The sequence below is a fragment of the Oncorhynchus keta genome, chromosome 26 (genome assembly GCF_023373465.1).
Source record: "Oncorhynchus keta strain PuntledgeMale-10-30-2019 chromosome 26, Oket_V2, whole genome shotgun sequence".
Lineage (NCBI taxonomy): Eukaryota > Metazoa > Chordata > Actinopteri > Salmoniformes > Salmonidae > Oncorhynchus > Oncorhynchus keta.
This window is the reverse complement of record NC_068446.1, coordinates 24,193,607-24,217,852: the sequence shown is the minus strand read 5'-3', so window position 1 is coordinate 24,217,852 and position 24,246 is coordinate 24,193,607. Positions and strand designations below refer to the sequence as shown.

Genomic DNA, 24,246 nt, shown 5'->3' with positions numbered 1-24,246 from the left:
TAAATGCTTTTTTAGGCTGGATCATGTTGTTGTATTGTATTGTTCTATGTTTAAATTCCGTAATGTATTTGATTGTTGCTGCCCTCTTGGCCAGGTCTCCCTTGAAAAATAGACTGTGCTCAATGGGCTTCTCCTAGTTATATAAATGTTATTGGGGCGTCCCTACCCACACTGACGTTGACGTTTAAAATGGTAAAGGTACATGTTGTTTAAGGGTTATGGTTAGGGTAGGGACGTCCCAATGATTCCGGATAGCACTAACAGGCACAACTTCGATATAAAGTGTTTTTTTCTCAACATTTCCGGGATGTCACGTGTCCTTAAATCAGTACACGCGTAATAACCTAAGCATTACAAAACGTATATTCGATTAAATAAACCTCACGATGCAAATAAGCCATTAATTACTTTGTTGACCAAATCAGACACCTCAACCAATGAAAACGTGTGATCTGTTTCAGCGCAAGAGCTCGTCGGCTTGTAGTCCTAAAACACGGAAACGAGTTACCCGTGTTTCGTTCAGCTATTGGAAAAATGAATGCGGAAATAATGTTTTGGAATAACAACGAACATAAGGTCTGAGGTGAACACAGGCTTATTAGATCTTATACGTTTTGTTCTATGATATAATAGCAGTCAGTTAACTTGACCTTTATGAATTATGAAGCATTTACGTGCATTTAAAAAAAATACATGAATTATTCAAATTTCACAAAAATTGACGTTTAGTAATGAAAATGATCTTACAGGACAAAACGTATAACATCTCATAAACCTGTGTTTACCGCAGACCTTATTTTCGGCGTTTATCCAAAAACGAACCATGGCGGAGTTAGTGCCTACAAAAAGACGCGTAACTATTTATCTCTATTCTCATTGGCTACTGGGTCGTACCAATGAGGTATGGGTTGCACAAAAATACGAGAACATTTTAGTGTAAGACCCAGTAAAAATGTGGTAAATTAAAGCAGAACCAGAAAACACTTGAGAAGTTTAGCCAACATTTATTTTCTGACCAAAAATACAATCTCTGCTGCATTTTAGTATGATCAAGAACAAACCACGTCCACAAATTGCGTTGGATACAAGCAAATAATATTAAATATACTCTATAAAATAATGTGCTCTATAAAGTGGCTATGATACACCTGCATTTTTTTCCACACCTGGGTGCATTTCAATGGTACAGTGGATTCTTCTCCTTATTTCCTCCACCTGCACTGATGTGAAAGCAAAAAGGATTCACTATATTTCTTACAGCGGTTAATTTTTTTTCAATTAGTAAAGATGGAGGCGAGAGAAAAAGCCACTTTTGAGATTCACCTTTGGTATGCGCTACATGTTGAGCTCATTGTAGACTAAGCCGTGTTCACATTGGCAGTTTGAAATGACTCAAATCCTATTTATTTGCATTTCTGATTCAAATCTGGTATTTTTTCCTGCAGTCTGAACAGCCAAAAAGCAATAGGATATTTCAAGCCACATTTCAAACCACCTTCGTAGGTGGTTTGAAGTCAGATATAAATCTAATTCCTGTGACGTGTCCGAATGGTCAAATCTGATTTATTTGCCTGCAAGTGGTTTTTGGACTATTATTTGGCATATCTTGTTGCTTGCTAGCTACTCTGTTGACAGTTTGACAATAACATGTCGTAGCTAATTAGCTTAATTGTTTACAAACAAATCAGTGAATGTGCTATAAAGCTAAACAGCTAGCAAGCTAGCTAGTCGACTGTTGTGGCTAGACAAAAATTAAGTTGGATCTTCTTATCCATTGAGGCTTTAAAAAAAAAAAATGTTCTTACACTATGATTTTGAACATTCAAGGCAACTGGGAAATATCCATGGCAGGTATTGTTGTCATCTCAGCATGCTACATAACTTCTGAGTGATAGGAAGCACGAGCACCACCAATCAGCCTACACCACTGTGCAAACACCCATCCTTACTATGACAACTAGCGTAGTATCCATGTCAGCAAATGACTGCTGTCTGAACACACCAATCCAATTTGGTCACTTGTGACTTGCTGTTTGGACAGTCAGTATCAGAAAACAACACTGATTTGAGCAAAGGCCTGCAGTGTGAACAAGGCTTTAGTCACAGAACAGCTAATTTCATATCACTTATAATCTGAATAGATACTCAAATACTATGAGTAATTTACTTTTTATCATATCAGATATGCCATTTGAGTTTCATTACTATAATGTATACTTATGTACTTGTACTGCTTCAGCCACAAGCTTTTTCAATGAAGGATGTCAAACACCACAGCGGTAAACTCATGGAGATTTAATATTATGCATCAATAAACATGAAAATCTAATACAATCAATGGTTATGATTCAAAGGAAATAAAAAATACATTTTGTTCCGATTGCTCTTTTGAAGCGATACTGAAATGTATGGCAAGGCCTTGATTCAATATCAACTAACAAAGACATAACATGAAAAGAAAAATGGCTTGAGTTTGTAACCTCTGTAAATTCTATTATATTAGAAGATACTGTATGTATCCACTTTAGAGATAAAAGGATGATACTCCACCTTTACATTTCAGTTAAGTGAACTTGTTGAGTTTTTCACCACAGGCAATCATTGCGTGCGTGTATTCAGCAGGAATGTGCTCTATCGCTACAAATGGTTTTGGTCACAATTCCTTTCCAATAACCAAAATGTCAATTCATGTACTGTATTACCTGGCCTTGCTTACTGATAAAAATCCTTCTGAGGGGAAAAGGAATAGATCTGTCTTTAGCTCACAATATTTCACATAATGGGTTCGCTGAAGAATATCCACAGTCATATGATTCATGTGCTCAAGTGAAAGATTGAGATTTTCATTTAGGTACTTATCCAAACATCTGCTTATTTAGTTTAAAATGATGTGGCACTGAATGGGGAATGAACCTTTCGATTAATGGCAGAAACAAGACAATTATTCTCTCCTATTTAACACCACCACTGGACATAATCTAACCTGGTATTAAATTGTGTACCCTCAACCAAATTTAGCACTCAATAAAACCGCCTTAGCATGTTACCCAATCACCTGAAAAACAAATCAAAAGACATACATTTGTTCATAAATGCCACAAGGGAAAATAATAAACATGTTGACAAGTCCTCTTCCTCGACTCCACCTTTGTCTATCTTGCAAATGCAGACTTCTTGGGTGCCCCTCTGGTCATCTTGAGCAGATAAACATACACTAATCCAGGGGTGTCAAACATCTGGCCCGCGTGGGAGTCCAAGCCCGTAGGTGTTAGCATTAAAAAAAACTTTTTAAAAAACTCAATAGACTTTAAAATGACTAAAATAAAATCTAAACTGTGTTGAAATGATCATGGACCTACAATCACAGTTTCTTGACTGTGTCCAGCTCACTAATAAATCACCAAAATTAAAGCTAGACAGTCAGGGAGCATCAGAAATTAACATTTTAAAAATTGACGGTGAGGAAATAACCCATTTTCAATGCGGCCCTCTGGACCTCGTTGAAGACTTAATGCGGCCCTCTGGACCTCGTTGAAGACATAATGCGACCCCCGGGACAAAATGAGTTTGACACCACTGCACTAGATGGAGTTAGTACATGGGGAGAGATTTTTTTTTTTTTACCTTTATTTAACCAGGCAAGTCAGTTAAGAACATATTCTTATTTTCAATGACGGCCTAATGTCAACGAACTTGAGAGGGCACGAATGTAGAAAGGAAAAGGAATGATTCCTGATGTATTGCCATAGAGTTCATATCCTAAAATATTTACTACTGCCAGAAAGAAAGAGAAATACAATTTAAAAAAAAGAGAATATATATACATTCATCATAAGTATCTATATATAAACAGCTGTAGCTAGTTGTTGGCAAGCCAAGTTATTCCCCTTGTGATTCCACCATAAGGCTGTCTAACTCCTGTAAGTACACCATTCATTCCTCAGTCACCAGCTTCCCTGAGATACAGAACGCTGTTTTTCGAGGTTTGTTCGATCAAAACACCCGCCCCCTCGAGGAAAAGAACAGACCCTTGAGGGATCCTCCTGCAAGATTGTGAGGACTTGTTTGTGTAGCCGAAGGGCATTGGTACTGTTTTTGTCATGCTTTTTTTAGTCGTTCAGGGGATGGAGGTTGAGGATGTGGGTTTGGCAAAACAACGGTTATTATTTTTTACATTGTAGATGTTTCTTCTTGATTTCATTAAATTTTAACTTTGAAAATGCAAAGCTGTGATCATGTTCAATCATCAGTCATTCCAAGGCTTGGATAAGAAGTGGTTTGCAAAAGAGTTCTTATTAAGACTCCAAGATCTGCATCTTTGGCCTCAGTGCCTCTGTGATCCAGTTCTTTTCAGTAGAGGCTCATCGTAGACCCAGCACTCCCCATCCTCATGGAACAACTACAGGGAGGAAACAAAAAATCAATCAGAGGGGACTACAATAGTGCTTATAAAAATCCAAAAGTCACAGCGCCTTCAGAAAGTACTCACACCCCTTGACTTCACCATTTGTTGTGTTACAGCCTGAATTTAATTGTGATTTTTCTTTTTCCATCACTGGCCTACACACAACACAGCATAATGTCAAAGTGGAATGATGTTTTTTCAAATGAATTACAAATGAATAGCTGAAATGTCTTGAGTCAATAAGTATTCAACCCCTTTGTTATGGCAACCCTAAATAAAGTTCAGGAGTAAAAATGTGAGTTGCATGGGCTCACTGTGTGTGCAATAACAATTTTTAAATGACTTCCTCCTCTCTGTACCCCACACATACAGATAATTTTAAGGTCCCTCAGTCAAGCAGTGAATTTCAAACACAGATTCAACCATAAAGAACCAGGGAGGTTTTCAATGCCACGCAAAGAGGGGCACCTACCCATTGGTAGATAGGTAAAAAAAACAGACATTAAATATACCTTTGAGCATGGTGACGTTATTAATTACACTTTGGATGGTGTATCAATACACCCAGGCACTACAAAGATACAGGCGTCCTCCCTAACTTAGTTGCCATAGAGGAAGAAAACTGCTCAGGGATTTCAGCAGGAGGCCAATGGTGACTTTAAAACAGTTTGAGATTAATGGCTGTGATTGGAGAAAACTGAGGATGGATCAACAACACTTTCTTTGTCCGCCTTTCCTTCCAGTTCCTGCTGCCAGTGACAAGAACGAATGGCAAAAATCACTGAAGCTGGAGACTTCAATTTCCCTCACTAATTTTAAACATCAGCTATCTGAGCAGCCAACTGATCGCTGCAGACGTACATAGTCCATCTGTAAATAGCCCACCCAATCTACCTACCTCATCCCCCATATTGTTTTTATTTACTTTGCTGCTCTTTTGCACACCAGTATCACTACTTACACACCATCATCTGCTCATCTATCACTCCATTGTTAACCTGCTAAATTGTAATTACTTTGTTACTATGGCCTATTTATTGCCTTACCTCATGCCATTTGCACACACTGTATATAGACTTAATTTAACTTAATTTTCTATTGTGTTATTGACTGTACACTTGTTTATTCCATGTGTAACTCTGTTGTTTCTGTCACACTCCTTTGCTTTATCTTGGCCAGGTTGCAGTTGTAAATGAGAACTTGTTCTCAACTAGCTTACCTAGTTAAATAAAAGGTGAAAAAAAAGTGTAGTTACTCCACAACAACTAACTTAATTGGCAGAGTGAAAAAATGAAGCCTGTACAGAGTACAACATATTCCAAAACATGCATCCTGTTTGCAACAACGTATTAAAATAATCCTATAAAAAAATGTGGCAAAGCATTAAACCTTTGTGTTTAATGTTTGGGGCAAATCCAATACAACACATTAGTACCACTCTCCATATTTTCAAGCATAGTGGCTGCATTATGTTATGGGTATACTTGTAATCTTTAAGGACTGTGGAGCTTTTCAGGGTAAAAAAAAGAAATGGAACGGAGCTATGCAGAATCCTAGAGGAAAACCTGGTTCAGTCTGCTTTCCACCAGACATAGGGAGATAATTTCACCTTTCAGCAGGACAATAACCTAAAACACAAGTCCAAATCTACACTGGAGTTGTTTACCAAGAGGACAGGGAATGTTCCAGAGTGATCAAGTTACAGTTTTGACTTAAATCTGCTTCAAAATCTATTGCAAGACATGGAAATGGTTGTATAGCAATGATCAACAACCAATTTGACAGAGCTTGAAGTATTTTTAAAGGAGTAAATGGGCAAATTTTTCACAATCCAGGTGCAGAAGCTCTTGTACCCAGAAAGACTGACAGCTGGAATCGCTGCCAAAGGTGATTCTAACATGTATTGACTCAGGGGATTGAATACTTAACTAAATCAAGACATTAGAAATGATCTCCTACTTTGACAGAGGATTTTGTGTAGATCGTTGACAAATTACAATTATATACATTGTAATCCCACTTTTTAACACAACAAAATGTGGAGAAAGTCAAGGGGTGTGAATACATTCTGAAGGCACATTTGCAATTAACAACTATTTTTCCAAGCAAGCGAGCCACCCTATGAGTCATAAACCTTCCATCAAAATAAATAGAATCATCATGACCGTGAACTATTAACCTTGATATTGACTGGGTGGCTGTTAATATTGCTGTCAGGGCTCTGGAGATGTGTAATAAGAACAGGCACACTCACCCTAGTTTCCCACTGCATTTCATTCTCCTTCCTCTCCCTGGCCTCGCCCCTTTGCTTCTCCTCCAGCCTGTGCTTAGCTTCCGTTGCTGCATCGATGTCTCTCGACTTCAGACTAACCGTCACATCCTTCCAAAGGCTGAGGGTCAAAGACAAACAGTGACTTGAGGTTCCGGACCAAACTAAATATGGCTAAATCTGATAATTTTGTGCCTGGCTGGATTGATAGTCACATTAAACTGGATGCCATGGCAGGAGCTACGACCCCCAAGTCCACAGAAAGGCGAATGGACCGAACACAAAACAGCCACTTATTACTGCCCATAATAAAACGAATAGAGAGACTTCTCACCTGCGGGACTCATACTCCAGCTGGTCCTCCAACTTCCTCACCTTCTTCTTGATACAGCCCATTTTCTTTGTGTCAATGAACAAGGAGTTTTCCTGGATTCAAATTCAAGAGATAAAAAGTTTGGGTTGAAAGTGTATTAAATTGTAACACTTTCTATATTGCTTTTTATGTACGAGGTCAACCTTCAGTGAGAACATGTTGAGGTCAGGGATTAAAAACATGGAACATAGTAATTTCCTTAAAACAACAATCCTTTCCTGAATCCCCTATTAACACATTGATATCCAGCAGAGATCAAATGTTTTAACTGAACTCACCCCAGATGCCCACTTAGCGTACATCACTCCATTCCACTCTCCTTCAATGGAGCAGAATGATTTCTTGTCATTGGGAGGACTGCAAACAAACACATTTATAATATTTAACTAACATCACAACCCGAAAAAATATATACTGCTGTGAGCACAGTTAATAAAGCAAGAATAGGCTAACACTACGTGGATGATTACAAATAACAAAATCCCCTTACAAGATCTCAGCGGTGATCCTGTGCTTCTTGCCACCGTAGAAGGGCTTAGTGTGAAACACGATGCTGGCACTGTAGCCCGTTTTGGAGCAGTTGATGTTACACTCTCCACCCAACTCCACCCATGGGACAGTCAGGATCGACCTGAAGAGAGAAGGAGCACCTCACTACATGTCAGGTCAGGGAATCCAGATAGCAACTTATACCCATTTATACACACTCACTTTACATATACAGTAAATTGTGTGTGCTGTGCTGGATTTCTGTTTTATTGGGAATTGAAATGGGTCTTTTATTTCCAGTACCACAAACTTGAGACACTGTGATAGTGTGTGTTATTTAAGCAATAAGGCCCGAGGGGGTGTGGTATGTGGCCAATATACCACAGGTAAAGGCTGTTCTTTTGCACAACGCAACACAGAGTGCCTGGATGCCACAAACCTCTGAGGTGCCTTACTGCTATTATAAACTGGTTAGCAACGTAATTAGAGCAGTAAAAATACATGTTTGGTCATACCCGTGGTATACGGTCTGATATACCATGGCTGTCAGCCAATCAGCATTCAGGGCTCGAACTACCCAGTTTATAATTACTCTTCAAGCATGACCCTACCTGCCATATCCATTGGGAAAGGTGAGTATGTAGTGCTCGTCATGTTCCAGACAGGACACACATCCTGTAGGAGAGATGAGGAAGCGTGTGGTAAGTGTGTGGTATTTTTTTGTATCTTATTAGGATAAATGTTTTGGACTATGTGAGCTAAAGAAGCATTCCCATGTATAATAGTTGCTAAATATTTGAAGTTAACAGAAAGCCTAAGTGTGTGAAGCAATGTCTTACCCTGGCCAATATTGTGCACTCCAATTGACATTCCTAAGAACTTTGACTTGGTCCAAATGTGGGCGTTGAACTGAATCTTTTTTCTGAGACACTCTGCGTAGAATGCAGAAACTACAAGGAAGAGGAAAAGAAACAGTACAGTTAACATGTATGGCTTTGGTACTCTGACAGCTGGGTCAAATATTGAATGAGGGGAGGGGGGGGACTCACTGGGGGGTGATGAGAGACCTGCTCTGCTACAAAAGACACACTGTTGGCTGAAGACCATGGCACCGGACCCTCTGACGATGGCTCCTGAGGATTGGGAGGAGGAGTCGGGGGTAAACATTAATTTATTAGTAAAGGTTTGACGAAACAATTAAAAACACTTGCGCCTCAGTATCACAAAACATAACATTGATTATAAACTGGGTGGGTCGAGCCTTGAATGCTGATTGGCTCACAGCCGTGGTATATTAGACCGTATACCACGTTGTGATAAAACATTTAATTGTACTGCTCTAATTACATTGGTAACCAGTTTATAATAGCAATAAGGCACCTCGGGGGTTTGTGTATATGGCAAATATACCACGGCTAAGGGCTGTATCCGGGCACTCCGCTGCACCATGCCTAAGAACAGCCCTTAGCTGTGGTATATTGGCCATATACCACACCCACTCCTCGTGCCTTATTGCTTAATTATAGTATTTCTAAAAACCAGCATATAAATCAAATGAATATAAGTTGTCAGCCTTTACTGTGGTACAACGCTCACCATTGCGGTGGGCTCCTCGCTCTCTGAAGGCAGGTCCCAGTGGCAGAAGAAGACCTCTCCCAGGATGGGGTTGTATGGCTTCTTGGCCACTGAGCTTTTCCTCCCCGCATGGAAGGCTGACATGTACCACTTCACCACCTGCACCATGCGCTCTTTGGGCTCCAGCTGATCTGCGATACTGGGGATGAAAACATCAGCCGTCACACCACTGGATGGAAAAGTTGTGGCTCCACCTGAACACATCTGTGCAGAATGCCCTCAATGGAAATGATGGGGAGATTCTGAAAAGCAATGTTGTTGTTATTTTGGGGGACTGTTTGAAGTGGTGTACCTGACAAACAAATCCGGATGTGCAAAGAAGTCAGCGTACATCTCCAGCAAAGACCTCCTCTCCAAGATAAATGTGGGCAGGACCACCTGAGAGAAAGAAAATAAAACAAATCAGCAAGAGAGAGACGACGAGAGACGGACGGACAGAAGGAAAGCTTTTACCTTGGTGAGGTCCATGCCCAGCCGCACCTGGGACAGCAGGTGCATGATGACACTCTTGTGCTCCTCCACAGACTCCCCCTGATCCTCCGCCTCGTCATCATGGCTGTCAAATTGATCTGACCAGAGCAGACGGTAGGTAAAGTTTAAAAAACCTACAGTCGGCCAAACACCACTGATACAGGACATCCTGATGTCCTCCTTTCTGTTACTAAATAAAACATCCACCAAAATAGAACAGGAACAGAATGTGTGATGTTGTTGTTCAATAAAAATAGCTTATTGTTTGGGGTAGACACGTGCGTGGACAAGTAGGGCAATGTGAGTGTGTGGATTTGTGTGCGTTCATGTGTGAATCACCTGCATCAGTGGTGCCGTTAGACATGGAGGAGTTGAGGGACTCGTTAGTGTCTGGTCGTTTCAGCACTGTTCCGTCATTGCTGTGAGGCAAGGCAGCAGGAGGCCGAGAAGAACTGACAGAGAAGAGGATGGAGGGAGAGATGAAAAGAAACTGATTACCTGACAGGAAATATATAAAAGGCCCAGGATATAAACACACCTCCAGCAAAACACAAACAGCTTATATGATAATGAGAGCGAGTATGTGGTGAGGTGGACAACCTCCCTCCCCGTCCTTGGTCCCTGTAAACCCCAGTAACTGTGGTATGGATGGTTTATGATAAAGACTGTATACACACTCACTCTAGAAGGTGCTTGGGAGACGTGCTGTTCTGGTAGAACTCGTCAGCGTCGTAGAACTCGTCTTCGCTGCTGGAGTAGGAGAAGTCAGGGACCGAGTGGGAGGGGATGGTCATGTGACTGGGAGAGGCACCGCTGCTGCTGGGGTCCGAGGGGCCACTCCCTGAACCAAACAGACAGAGATGTGGGGGTTGAGTTTATTTACTCTTGTACATAAACAATTATAACTGCATTAAACTCAACAATACAGAGGCTCCATGTCAGGTCTTTCGTGTCAGTGATCATATGGGCACCCTTTGTCTGCTCACATCGTTCCCACACTCCCATGAGGAGTTTGTTCCTTGCATAATCTCCCCTGCAGTACAATGCGTGTTCCCATGCTTCTTCCTTAGTACACAGCATAGGATTTATTTAGCAGCATCAGCGGGATTGAAAACAGGCAAGACCCTCCAAAATAACCCATTTTAGAAAATATGAGTAAATTAAAAAAATGTAATTGAACATGTCATAATGTCTGTGTACTCTGATCGCAGTGAAAAAAGTAACATTTCCTATTCTTCTAATGCATTTTACCGCAAAAGGTGAGAAAACAGTTGGGGGGGATGGTTTTACCCTTCACTACACCAGTGACTGTGACATGATAATCAAGTCCCTAAATGCAAGTGTTCGGTACATAACACAATGTTTGTCCGGTACCGCTGTTAGTAGTGTTGATGACCTGACCACTAAAGTGAGGTGACATCTGACCTGTGCTGTTGGGGGTCGGAGTCTGCAGACTGCCCATCACCGTGACAACAGCCCCTACCGGTAAAGTGGAGGGCCGTTGTTCTCCTTTACACATCTGAGAGCCATCTACAGAAAGAAAGACGATGAGAGAAAAAAAGGAGAACGCTCTGGCTTTAGAACAACACTGCTTTATGATGCAACAGATACAATGTCATTACAGACCTGGTGGGAGAAAGCTTTTCAAATCACATAAAAACTGCAAAGTAGTCAGACTAATGTAAACCTGTGACTGTGAGAATGAAAATGTCACCAGACTGTGGCAACATGGGGTCAAGATTTGGAATCGGATGTGTGTCCAATTTTGATTGCTCTACATTGGGAAAAGTTCATGGCCAAGTAGACATGATGAATCAGAGATTCAAGCGCACCAGGTGGCACTGTAGACATGGTTTCAGGAAATAAACATTCATCAGGTACAGAAATCTGAAAGTATTCAATCCAAGGCTATTCTATGTCCATGAAATAACATTTTTGTTTAAACATTTTTTTTTAAAAAGCTCTATGTCAGCAATATCAGTTTGTGGACTAAAAAGGAGTATTATTATTCTGATGGATAAATCTTTCTGATAGGACTGTAGATGAGATTGTGTTTCTGGCTCTCTGTATACTGTACCTGTGGGGAGGGTGGTCTGTGTTGGCATGGCTAAATTGACTAAAGAAGCGTCCAGAGGCGGAAATATCCCATCCACTGGGTTGATGGTGCTCTGTACAGGACGAGACAAAACGGTGCCAGTCTTAAAACATAAGATACATTTGCAACTCACGTCGCTCTAGAACGCAATCTGTAGTAATACTTCATGCAACAACACGGAGCAGACTATCATGAAATAATAAAATACACACTGCTAATGACTGGAAAGATCAATTACCTTTCACTCTGCTTCCGGGAAATATTGGTTAATTAAGTTCTACCTAATCAATATCTACCTACTTATATCACAACACTTACTGTAACCTAATACTATCCAGTATAGTTGCAGCCCTGCAAAATCGGACAAAACACATTCCAGTTAACTACAGAATGTGATGGCATAACGTCCCCTACTGAAATGATCCTGTGAAGTGAAAACCACATGCTCAAGCTACATTTCTCTATGGCCGATATCTCTGTAATGTACACACTATATCAAGTGCACTGCTGCCATAGCTTTATGTCAACAGCAAGAACTAGAGGAGAGGCCAGAATTCATCAGGACCTCCACAATCTCAGAACACAACAGTGTGGTGGGAGCCGCATGCTGAGGGATGACAGACAGGGTGGAGAAGAGAGTGGTCTGACGCTCAGTGTGGGCACCGAGCAGAATGGAAGATGTCACACTACTCTGCTGAGAGCCAGGAAAGTGGAAATATGAAACTAGCCAAGAAAAATGAAGGCATGCAGTGAATTAAAGTAAGTCCTCTCTGCCCTTTAGATCTGGGGTCAGAGTGAGATTTGGGAGAGGATTTCTTCTGGAAAGTAAAGGCAGTCACTCCTAATTATAGCCAATTACAGAAATGTTGCCACTCCATCGTGGTGGAACCAAATCAAACCGGTGTGGCCTCGCTAGCTAGAGATTAAATCAACAGCGAAGGATGCCTCTAGTGCAGGTAGAAGAAAGGGGTTAGAGCTATATAGTGCTTAAGCCATGGTTAGAAGAGGGTCTACACGTGTAACGCTAATGGCCAGAGAGACTACTCTCACAAGACGAGCCTGGCGGGCTGATCCTATGGGATTGGGACTTAAAAACATCTATGGGAAGAGAGTAAAGCCAGTAAACAGCCCTTGATGGGTTGACATCTATTAGTCCTTGATGGTTCAATAGGCATGCACAGTAAGGAGAAATCGATGGCGAGTTGGGGGGAGGGTATAAGCGCACTCACACACTCGTAAACACGCACGTCAGAAAAGAAGCAGAATGATGTTGTGTCTAAAATGAGGGGTAAAGAGAAAAGTACCCAACTATTATCAGCAACAGAAAAGCTAAGGACATTCAGCTGGAAAAGGGGAGTGGCAAAGGAAAGAGCAATATACCAGATAAAGCCATTTATCAAATGGCATGCATTGTTCCAGATCTGATTTGTCTTCTTTTCTATAGTTCAGAGTGAATTAAGCGGAAAAGAAGAATAGAGGTTTGGTTGATCTAGATTTCTCTTATGGACAGAGAACGTCAAAACTTACTATCAGTCCGTTTGCGTGTTGCTGTTCGTTACTTTGATCCTTAAAATTTTGAAAAGAAAATGTTACTTAGGATGGCTCAATTGTTTGTATGTAATGATGATATGAGCTTGTTAAGAGCTTCTCTTTCAAGAAACCAGTTAAGTCATTTAGAAAGTCAGCATTCTTCATGCCAACATAACACAAGAAAAGCATTAGGAGCTCAAGGATGATCGAGTGTGAGAGGATCACCTCTCCAAAATCTCAAAATGGAACCTAATGGAATGTAGCAAACTGCCCACAATAAACTACAACCTAGGCTGTAGTCAAGTGGAAAACTACTGGCATGGCTAAAACAAGCAGTGCATCGTGATGTACTCACAACAATGACATGACAGTAATGCAATGAGAGCCCCAACACCAGGGGTGGGCAACATATGGCTTGCCGGTTGGTTGCTCATTTGATCTGGCCCGCGGGTTTTAGTGTTTTTTTTCATTTGGGTTAAATTAAAAAAACACTCCAGGCCACTCTTGAACATCTAAAACTAGTTAGAAAGTATGTTGAAATTATAAAGGATCTATACGTTTTCAAATAACTGCCCTTTCCGTGGCTCGCTCTTACCGAACAAATCAGTTAGAAAAAAATCTCTGCAGCCTTCCGCTGAATTTTGAAATCCTGATGTGGCCCTCAAGCCAAAAACATTGCCTACCCCTGTGCAACAGTCAAAGAAATGAACCATTTTTACCTTGGCAATCTGCAGCAATACAATACAGTGCTTGATGGACTCTACCATACTCTGAAATGAAAAACATCAGACAATAAAACACCGCTCTCAACCTCCAACAGGAGATGATTCTGAAAATAAGGACATTTACAAATGGGGTTTTACTTACACATGTGGTTTCCTTCAAATGTTCAATTTTCTAAACAACAAAAAAAAAAGATTTAAAAAAAAGGGGGAGAAACACATTTACAAATGGCTGTTTCACCACCTGACGAGACTTGGAAATCATGACTGAAAGTTAGGTAAATCATGGATTGAGAAAGATCGGCAAAGTGAAACCAACACGGAAATCAGCTTTGTTCAAACTCTTCCACAACCATGGAATTAGACTGGACGAGCAATGATGACATTCCATCTATAGCTGTGTTCTATATTAATCACTACATAATAGGTCATTGTCCTCACCATATAAAATAAGCTACAGAGTTTAAATGTTTACAAACTGACCAAAAACAAAACTCAGGATCTCAATAAGGAAGTGAATCACAGCTAAGGCATTTACAACCTGTTTGCTCACCATTTTTTAACTCATTACTCCCACATTTGTAAATGTTAGAAAACTAGTTATTCACATGTATTTTATATACATTTTCTGAAACATGCTCAGTTGTGTGCTTATTCTTTTACCAGGTAAATGGCATGCCCATCTTCTTGTGAGAAATTACACTGGTCACTCAAAACATTTAGAAAGTATAAATAGCACACAATTTAGATTAGGGACTGAAAAAAGATTGCACTAATGATTAGTAAATGGTTGATTAATGTGAGAGTAATGCTTCAATGGTGAACACAATTTATACATTCCTTATAAATGGTTTATTACAGACCCTTAAAATAAAGTGTTATAAAAATATTATCTTTGTGTCATTAATTATCAGGCATCGTTCTGTTTGACAAGAGACGAAACAGAGACGTCACTCACTCTGCATGACTCTTCATTGCCATCTTTGATTTTCTCATCGAAGAGCTGGAAGAGAGTGGAGATGCAATCAATCTGAGCTGAAGAGGATACATGCAAATCAGGAGCCAAATTTTTAAAAAACATTCATAGATCACAAGGTTTTATTAGAGTCACGGTCATACATAGTCACCCAAATGTGGAGAAGCCTCACCTTTAACTGATCAATTAGAATTTGTAGGTATGCGTCAGCCTCTGCAAGTTTCTTATCGAAGTCTTGGACACTTGGAACAAATCCTGTCTCTGCCTCCTAAAATAGAAAATAAAAAAACAGCAGAACATTCTTAGTCTAACTTTATGACAGTTTTCTGCTCCCATCTGGTAACCTATTTTGGACTAAGAATTTTACTCTGCCATTGCGTATACTTTGAAAGCTTGTAGGCGGATTAAAAAAAAGTACTTAAATTCCCAAGTGGGGCTTTGAAAAAGCAGGTTGTAGCAGCACAAAAACAGCAACAGTTTGGGAGAAGCTTCCAGCATTGTACTGTAAGTGGAGTGATAGAAATAGTTCAACTAATTGCATCAAGAAACCCATGGCAAATGGAATTAAGTTGTAAATGTATCTACATGACTCGGAGTATGGGTTTGAGTATGTGCAGGAGGAGGTTGGGGAGTCTGGCCGAGTGTCAATCACCTTCCAAGCCCTTAGGTTCCCATCATTAACCACAGACTGACAGAGATCATTTCCTTGCATAATATCCATTAGGTGGTAGTAATTATTTGCTGAACAGGTGACCAGATGCCCGACTGACCAGATGCCCGACTGACCTGCCCTACCAAGCAAAAAGGCACTAACTGATCATAGTGTGGAACTGAGAAAAATTACTTTAAAAAAATTATAAATAAAAAAATATATATATATATTTAACTAGGCAAGTCAGTTAAGAACATATTCTTATTTACAATGACGGGCTACCGGGGAACAGTGGGTTAGACTTCAGGAAGTGTACAACACATACCTCTGCAACATCTATCAGAGGTCAGAATATAGAGATTGTAGAGAAATACAAATACCTGGGTGTCCTCTTGGACAATAAGCTTCAGTGGAGTAAATGTTACAGACCAGATCTACAAAAAGTCAACAGAGACTGTACTTTCTCAAAAAGCTGGGATCTTTTAATGTAGACTGTACTATACTGACTCTGTTTTTACAAATCCTTCATTGATATTATTAACTTTTTGTATTGTTTGTTGGTTTGGCAATGCCACTGTCAGCCAGAGAAATATGCTGAGAAGGATCACCACAGCAAGCAAGGTACATGGAGTCAAACAGACAGGCCTGGATGAGATCTTTAAGGTCAGGGCACTCCACAAGGCTCACAAAATCATTTTAGACCCAAGCGACCCCCTGTACCCGGACTTTAAAATACTCCCCTCTGGGCGCAGGTATAGGACACCCCTCAGCAGGAAAAACAGAACTAGACAATCATTTGTGCCAGGTGTGATATCCCTCCTAAATAGCTCAGGCTAATGTTCCTATCGACTCGGTAAGGCCAGCAGGCTTGTCTTTATTCTTTTTATTTTATTATTTAAAAATGTTTTATTGGTATGTAACTGTTATGAAAGTTGTATTGTGAATTTTGTTTTTTATTTAAATGGCACTTTAAATGTGTACATGACACTGCAACAAAATGTCCCCATGGGGACAATAAAGTCAGTAAGTAAGTAACTGCCTTGTTCAGGGGCAGAAGGACAGATTTTTACCTTGTCAGCTTACTGGCCCAACGCTCTAACCACTAGGCTACCTGCTTCCCCTTATTTACCTTGGTTTCATAGTAACTTTATGCAGTTACTTTTAACATGTCCCCCATTTTTTCTGGAACACAACAAGGCCAAAATACAGAAATGAAATGCGCAGCAACTTCCTGAAAAAGACCTAGAAACTAATTCTCAACCAGGGAACTTTACCATACAGTATTTATATATCAAACACTTGAGTGGGTCCGTTGTACTTTAGGTTCGATAAAATACTATCAATGACAATGACCTCAATCACAAGGGACAAAGCCTTTGGCACTACAAACAAACCAGGGAAAAAAGAGAATCCCTCTTGCTCGTTATTTCTGTTATGTCTACACAAGTTCATATTACAATGATGGAGGGGATCTTTCTGCTTGACAAGAGCATCTTATAAACCCAGAGGACAGTCATGTAGGCTAGAGACTGCAGCTTTGCCATGTTCACTAAATCTGTGGCTTCCTCTAACCAGACAATACCTGCCCACACCCACCCGACACTGGAAACCCACCCGACACTGGAAACCCACCCGACACTGGAAACCCACCCATTTTGCTTTCCACACAGCATGCCCCAGTTAAGGACTGCATCATCGCACAGCCACCAACTGTTTCCCCCCAATGTGGTACTCACAGGACGCCGAGCTGTGAGGGACATGCCTCGTCAGACTGCACAGGCCAACGCTGACCCCAAAGCCCCCCTCTCCTCCGCTACTCAAACACACGGCTGTTCTTGTGCTCTCCACACTTCCTGACTGTCAGCAGAAACCACACCAAACCTGTCTGGTATGTTCTACATCAGCTGAGCAGCAGCATACACAGGAAAAGTTCATCCAGGATCCTTCTCTCTCTTACAGGAAGTACAGACGTTCTTACAAAAAAAAAATCGAAAGGGAGCACAAGCCTATGTGACAAGCAACAACAGCTGCCCTGGTTGGATAAAGCTGAAGGCAGATGTCTGGCTGAGAGTAAGCAGGGCTCTGATTGGTTCCAGGTCAAATTATGTCACCCAGTCAGTCAGCAAAGTTTTTTGTATTACTATTTTTTTTTTACACAGGGGGCGGGGACGAGAGGAGTGGGTTAGAAAAGGAAAGCGGAACAGAACATAAATAAACAACTTGAGGGTAGAATGAAGGGAGGTGAGAGAAAGTATATTTATGAGCCAATCAAAAAGCACAGACTAAATTAATAGCTGGAAATTGGCAGTTCATAGAGCGACTAATACACAGCACTCTCTTCATGGCTTGCCCATCACCAACCAATAGCCCAACTACGCTCCTGGTGCACCTAACCACACAGGGACAGACATGCTTTTGGGCTGGGAGATAATGGCCTAAAAATCCAATCTAAATTTTTTCAATGTTTTCTCCAAATAAGCTTTGTTGTACAATTAAAGGTCAAATACACTGCATTTAAAACAGTCAGCAATAATCTAATACATTCAGGGTGGCCTATGAAAATGCCTTCTTGTTACAAATTTAATCAGAACTATGCATAATGCACATTCACTAATAATGACGAACTTCTTGTAGCAGGTATTATAGAAAATGAATACAGATCTCATAAACAATCTCTCACACACCGGCCTATGTGCTAGTGAGTAGCCAGCTAATCTTTATATTTAAAGTTTAGCCAACTTGGATCTATTTGCTAGCTAACAAGGTAGAACAGATGAATTGTTATGAACACACCCTTCTGTCCGTCTCCAACTGTTTGAACAGCGTGCTAACCTGTCCACTTTGTTCAGATGATGAAATCAAGGGATCTACCTTATTTCTCAGAATGAGAACGAGTTGCCTATTCCTTACATAGTGTTTTATGCTTATTGTACATTTATAAAACAGACTAGACAGCCAGTCTTTGGCTAAAATGCTGCTAGCGGTACATTAATTTTCCAGAATCAATATATATATGATTACTGTGAATAGATTAAAATAATAGTTTGATTTCAACGGTTACATGCCTTGCAAGAAGACCGATTTCCTTAAAAATCCTGTTACATGGAGACATCTGAAATCTGGCTACCTGATGGGACTGATAAATGCAGAAAATCAAAATAAAAGTTAAACCACAGCGACCATGTTATTTTTGTGAAACCTATTTGATTAAAAGTTTGGACATACAGTTTATATGTGAAAAAGTATTCATATTAGAAATGGTTAAGATTTTCCTGAACTCACTTCACTCATGCAAAAGAAGGAAGCTTGCGCTGCTTGTGCTAGCAAATGTTTACATGCCCTAATAACTCAAAAGATTGTTGAGAAAACCAGGTGTTTTAATCGGCCGTTGCTTACTTTGATGATGACCTTGGGCTGATTAAGATAATCAGAATAACTCTGCCTCCTGCCATAATCAGTTTAACATAGAATTATTAGTGAACATGTAAACGTACTCACTGTTCCTTGATATCTCTGTTTTAGTAGTCTGCTCTGTGCGCTATTTGAGGAGTTGAGACAAGGTTAACTTCTCTTCTATTACATGTAAAATAATGTCTCAATATGTTTAGGTGTCCATGACTGATTCTGTTGGACCAAACCTCATTTGCAAAAATAGAGAACGGCTTGTCAGAGAGGAAGATGTGACCTCTCATCTTTGTTGTTGTGAGTGGCAGGTGCCTGGTGTGTGTGTGTAAATGGGAAGGTGCACAGTGGCAGTGCACACCGCACAGAAGGAGCGAAGGAGACGGGATCAAAAAGAGAGCGCACTAATTCCTTCTATTCTCAGATGACTCCTTAACCCGCTCTCTGATGAGGACCAGAATAGAGGTCGACCGATTATGATTTTTCAACGCCAACGCCAATACCGATACAGATTATTGGAGGACCAAAAAAGCCGATACAGATTCAATCGGGCAAATTTTTTAAATGTATTTGTAATAATGACAATTACAACAATACTAAATGAACACTTATTTAACTTAATATAATACATCAATAAAATCAATTTAGCCTCGAATAAATAATGAAACATGATCAATTTGGTTTAAATAATGCAAAAACAAAGTGTTGGAGAAGAAAGTAAAAGTGCAATATGTGCCATATAAGAAAGCTAACGTTTCAGTTTCTTGCTCAGAACATATGGTGTGGTTCCTTTAAACAATCTTCAATATTCCCAGGTAAGAAGTTTTAGGTTGTAGTTATTATAGGAATTATAGGACTAATATGACTAATTGTACATTTATAAAACAGACTAGACAGCCAGTATTAGTCTTTGGCTAAAATGCTGCTAGCGGCACAACGTAACGCAATACCGCACACCACAAACTGAGCATTAATTTTCCAGAATCAATGAGTACACAATATAATATGATTACTGTGAATAGATTAAAATAATAGTTTGATAGACCATTTGTATTTCATTAACCTTGGATGTTCTTTTTTATTTAATTTTTTTATTTACATTTTTACCCCTTTTTCTCCCCAATTTCGTGGTATCCAATTGTTAGTAGCTACTATCTTGTCTCATCGCTACAACTCCCGTACGGCTCGAGAGACGAAGGTTGAAAGTCATGCATCCTCCGATACACAACCCAACCAAGCCACACTGCTTCTTAACACAGCCAGCATCCAACCTGGAAGCCAGCCGCACCAATGAGTCAGAGGAAACACCTTGCAAACTTGGTTAGCGTGCACTTTGCCCGGCCCACCACAGGAGTCGCTGGTGAGACAAGGATATATATCCCTGCCGGCCAAACCCTCCCTAACCCGGACGACGCTAGGCCAATTGTGCGTCGCCCCACGGACCTCCCGGTCGCGGCCGGTTACGACAGAGCCTGGGCGCGACCCCAGAGTTTCTGGTGGCACAGCTGGCGCAGCAGTACAGCGCCCTTAACCACTGCGCCACCCGGGAGGACCTCGACTATCGGATGTTCTAATAGGCACTTTAGTATTGCCAGTGTAACAGTATAGCTTCCGTCCCTCTCCTCGCTCCTCCCTGGGCTCGAACCAGCAACACGACAACAGCCACCATCGAAGCGGCGTTACCCATGCAGAGAAAGGGAAACAACTACTAGAAGGCTCAGAGCGAGTGACTTTTGAAACACTATTAGCGCGCGCTAACTAGCTAGCCATTTCACACCGGTTACATCAGCTTAATCTTGGGAGTTGATAGGCTTGAAGTCATGGCAAACAGCACTTTCGTGCGAATGTGAATGAATGTTTACGCGCCTGCTTCTGCCTACCACCGCTCAGTCACATACTTAGATACTTGTATGCTCAGTCAGATTTTATGCAACGCAGGACACACTAGATAATGTCTAGTAATATCATCAACCATGTGTAGTTAACTAGTGATTATGATTGATTGTTTTTTATAAGATAAGTTTAATGCTAGCTAGAAACTTACCTTGGCTTACTGCATTCGTGTAACAGGCAGTCTCCTTGTGGAGTGCAACGAGAGAGAGAGGCAGGTCGTTATTGCGTTGGACTAGTTAACTGTAAGGTTGCAAGATTGAACCCCCGAGCTGACAAGGTGAAAATCTGTCGTTCTGCCCCTGAACAAGGCAGTTAACACACCATTCCTAGGCCGTCATTGAAAATAAGAATGTGTTCTTAACTGACTTGCCTAGTTAAATAAATAGGTATAAAAAAAAATATATCGGCGCCCCAAAATACTGATTTCCGATTGTTATGAAAACTTGAAATCGGCCCTAATTAAATCGGCCATTCAGATTAAATCGGTCGACCTCTAGACCAGATGTCTGAGTCTGTCAGCAGTGTCCCAGTGCTACTAGCTTGGATGAGGCTGACAGAGACATTATATTAATTCTGTATACCAACTTCCTGCATCCAAAAGACCTCCACAAATACACTTCAAAAGGATAAACATGAACTGCTATTGCCTAATGTTCTCAACAGTTCCTCTATCATTTCCTGCGGTCTTAAGTAATCAAAAAAGCAATTTAAGAAATACTACATTATGGTCTTTCTTTGAAGGTTAAAACACACACACACACACACACACACACACAGAATAAAAATGAAAAACTATGCACAACAACAGCCAAAGTTATTCCCATGTAAATTTGTTGAGCAAAATCTCTTTCCTCTCAGGCTGAACTCAGGGGCAAGGCACTAGTACAGCCAGTATCACTAGTGTGAAGCTAGTCTGAACAGATCAGTGAGTGAGTGACTTACCCGCAGTTGAAGGGTGTGGCGGAGAATAGTCCCCTCTAAGGCATGGATCCACTTCTCCCGTTCGTCTGCATCTCGAGCTGAGAGGGAAAGCGCACAAAACACACCAGATCAGCCATAGTACAGATGGGAATTATCACAACAGCAACGGAGTGCATAACCTAGTAGCTACAACAAGGACTAGAGCACCTCATCTGTGCTCATCTTGCCCAACTAGTTAGCTATGTGCTCATTGTGCTGTGCCATGCAGTTGCTGGGGGGGGGGTTCTTGCAACCCTTCTGGTGCGTCGCTGGGCAAGAGAGTAGGAAGGCAGGTCTCCTGACGACACACACAGCCTGTTGCCAGGCACGGCTGCACCCTCATAGCAAATAAACAGAGCAAATAAAGCCTCTAATATTTACACTTACGAGCCCAGAGTCCATGGAACCTCTATACTCAGTATTTTTGCATTTTTACCACATTCTTGTCTGCATACGCCTTGCTGGTGACGAGTGGTAGTAGTGGTGTGCAGATGTGGTTGGGCGTCAATTTTAATTAACCATTGAATATACACCATCAAAATAAATCCATTATTCATTTGTTTAGGCAGGTCCTAATAAACATAAGACTAATTAAACATAACTTCAAAAACAATTGAATGGCATATTTTGAGTTTATTTATGTTACGTCCAAATGAATGAAATCAATAGTTCATTATTTTGTTCATTAAAACCGACAAGACACACCTACCCCCATTACAGTGATATTTTGAAACATAGCCCAAGCCCATCCACGTTTAACTCCTTTTGACCCTCTCTCCACTTCGTTAGGGAGCAGGCATTCGATTGAGTGGACTTTCATAATAATACCCATCCTATTTGAAATACAGGTCTGGTGTTCATATTTCACAACCTCTGGATTTTTGGAGTACGCTATACGTGATGGGGCAACATAATAGTCCTACACTTCATTTAGGCTACATTATTGCATGGTTAACGTTTCTGATCGGTGATAGATGAGTAAACGACGATTAGCTATGCCACCTCCACTTATTTGCCCAGCCAGAAACCAATTACCCAAATAGCCTACACAGACAGAGATTCAGTGAAACAAAATCACATTGATTGATTGATTGATTATCAGACAAGTCAATGAAGTCACAGGCTTCTGGTCAGAAGTAGGCCTGGGCTACTAAGCAACTGCGAGTGAAGAGCAAAAGTAATCCACTTGTTAAAACTAGTTTGGGGGCGGCAGGTAGCCTAGTGTTTAAAGCATTGGGCCAGTAACCGAAAGGTTGTTAGATCAAATCCCCGCACTGACACCTGTCGTTCTGCCCCTGAACAAGGCAGTTAACCCACTGTTCCCTAGTAGGCAGTCATTGTAAATAAGAATTTGTTCTTAACTGACTTGTCTAGTTAAACCTAGTTTAAAAAAAATAAATTATTTAACAAGTGGATTATTTTACTCTTCAAAAAAACCTAGCCAGTTGGAGTCTGTGTGTGTACTTTCCTTCGTACCACAGCACAGTAAAGCAACACACCAGCTGAAAATATTGAAAGCATGCGGTACACACCTCAATGCACCAATTGTATTGACTTCCCCCAGAACGCAAAAAGTTTGATGCAGCTGGACATGAGGCATAAGAGTGCGGGCCAATGCCGCCTCACATGCGGACCAGACCGCACGCAAGTTGATTTTCTCCCCCCACACCAGACGAGATCAGGACACACAGGTTGAAATATCAAAACAAACTCTGAACCAACTGTATTTATTTGGGGACAGGTCGAAAAACATGAAACATTTATAGCAATTTAGATAGCTAATTTGTTCTGGGATATAAACATTGGGTTGTTATTTGACCTGAAATGCACAAGGCCCTCTACTCCTCCAATTAATCCACAGATAAAACGGTAAACCGAATTTGTTTCTCGTCATCTCTCTTCCTTCAGGCTTCTTTGGACTTTATATGGCGGTTGGCAACCAACTTCACGGTGCATTAGTACAACTGACTGGAGTGTGGACATCAGTTCATTTTTCAATCTCCCATGTAGGTAGGTATATGTTCCTAAAAACCAATGAGAAGATTTGAGAGGCAGAACTTGCAGCACGTTGAGCGTCACAAATAGGAATAGGCGTTCCAACGGCATGTTGTGTTAGCTAATCCAAGTTTCTCATTTTAAAAAGACTAACTGATCATTAGACCCTTTTGCAATTATGTCAGCACAGATGAAAACGGTTGTTCTGATTAAAGAAGCAATAAAACTGGCCTTCTTTAGACTAGTTGAGGCTACTAATGTTTTCATACATTTTTCTGAGTCATCCTATTATTCTGATTGATGGCTTTGGGAATTGAACAAGAGCTTGAGGGAGACGTTATGGGTCTGTGGGTTAATCCATCTAAATATGCCTATCGAT

At 40.7% G+C, this 24,246-nt stretch overlaps 1 protein-coding gene across 1 annotated transcript in view; it reads right to left on the bottom strand.

Moving 5' to 3' along the window:
* Positions 1-2,280: 2,280 nt before the first annotated feature.
* LOC118359127 (oxysterol-binding protein-related protein 9-like) overlaps positions 2,281-24,246 on the bottom strand; it is a 37,234-nt gene continuing 15,268 nt past the window's right edge. Inside the window, exons 4-25 of the mRNA XM_052480428.1 lie at positions 21,855-21,931; positions 15,138-15,233; positions 14,948-14,992; positions 14,135-14,164; positions 13,987-14,037; positions 13,265-13,303; positions 11,720-11,810; positions 11,068-11,172; positions 10,324-10,483; positions 9,982-10,094; positions 9,625-9,740; positions 9,464-9,549; positions 9,133-9,310; positions 8,582-8,669; positions 8,376-8,486; positions 8,148-8,211; positions 7,538-7,678; positions 7,326-7,404; positions 7,009-7,100; positions 6,660-6,795; positions 3,528-4,399; positions 2,281-3,496 (exon numbers count right to left, since the gene is read on the bottom strand). Coding sequence (XP_052336388.1) covers positions 4,325-4,399; positions 6,660-6,795; positions 7,009-7,100; positions 7,326-7,404; positions 7,538-7,678; positions 8,148-8,211; positions 8,376-8,486; positions 8,582-8,669; positions 9,133-9,310; positions 9,464-9,549; positions 9,625-9,740; positions 9,982-10,094; positions 10,324-10,483; positions 11,068-11,172; positions 11,720-11,810; positions 13,265-13,303; positions 13,987-14,037; positions 14,135-14,164; positions 14,948-14,992; positions 15,138-15,233; positions 21,855-21,931 — 1,973 coding nt within the window. The 3' untranslated portion in view covers positions 2,281-3,496; positions 3,528-4,324. The remainder of the gene's footprint in view (positions 3,497-3,527; positions 4,400-6,659; positions 6,796-7,008; positions 7,101-7,325; positions 7,405-7,537; positions 7,679-8,147; positions 8,212-8,375; positions 8,487-8,581; positions 8,670-9,132; positions 9,311-9,463; positions 9,550-9,624; positions 9,741-9,981; positions 10,095-10,323; positions 10,484-11,067; positions 11,173-11,719; positions 11,811-13,264; positions 13,304-13,986; positions 14,038-14,134; positions 14,165-14,947; positions 14,993-15,137; positions 15,234-21,854; positions 21,932-24,246) is intronic.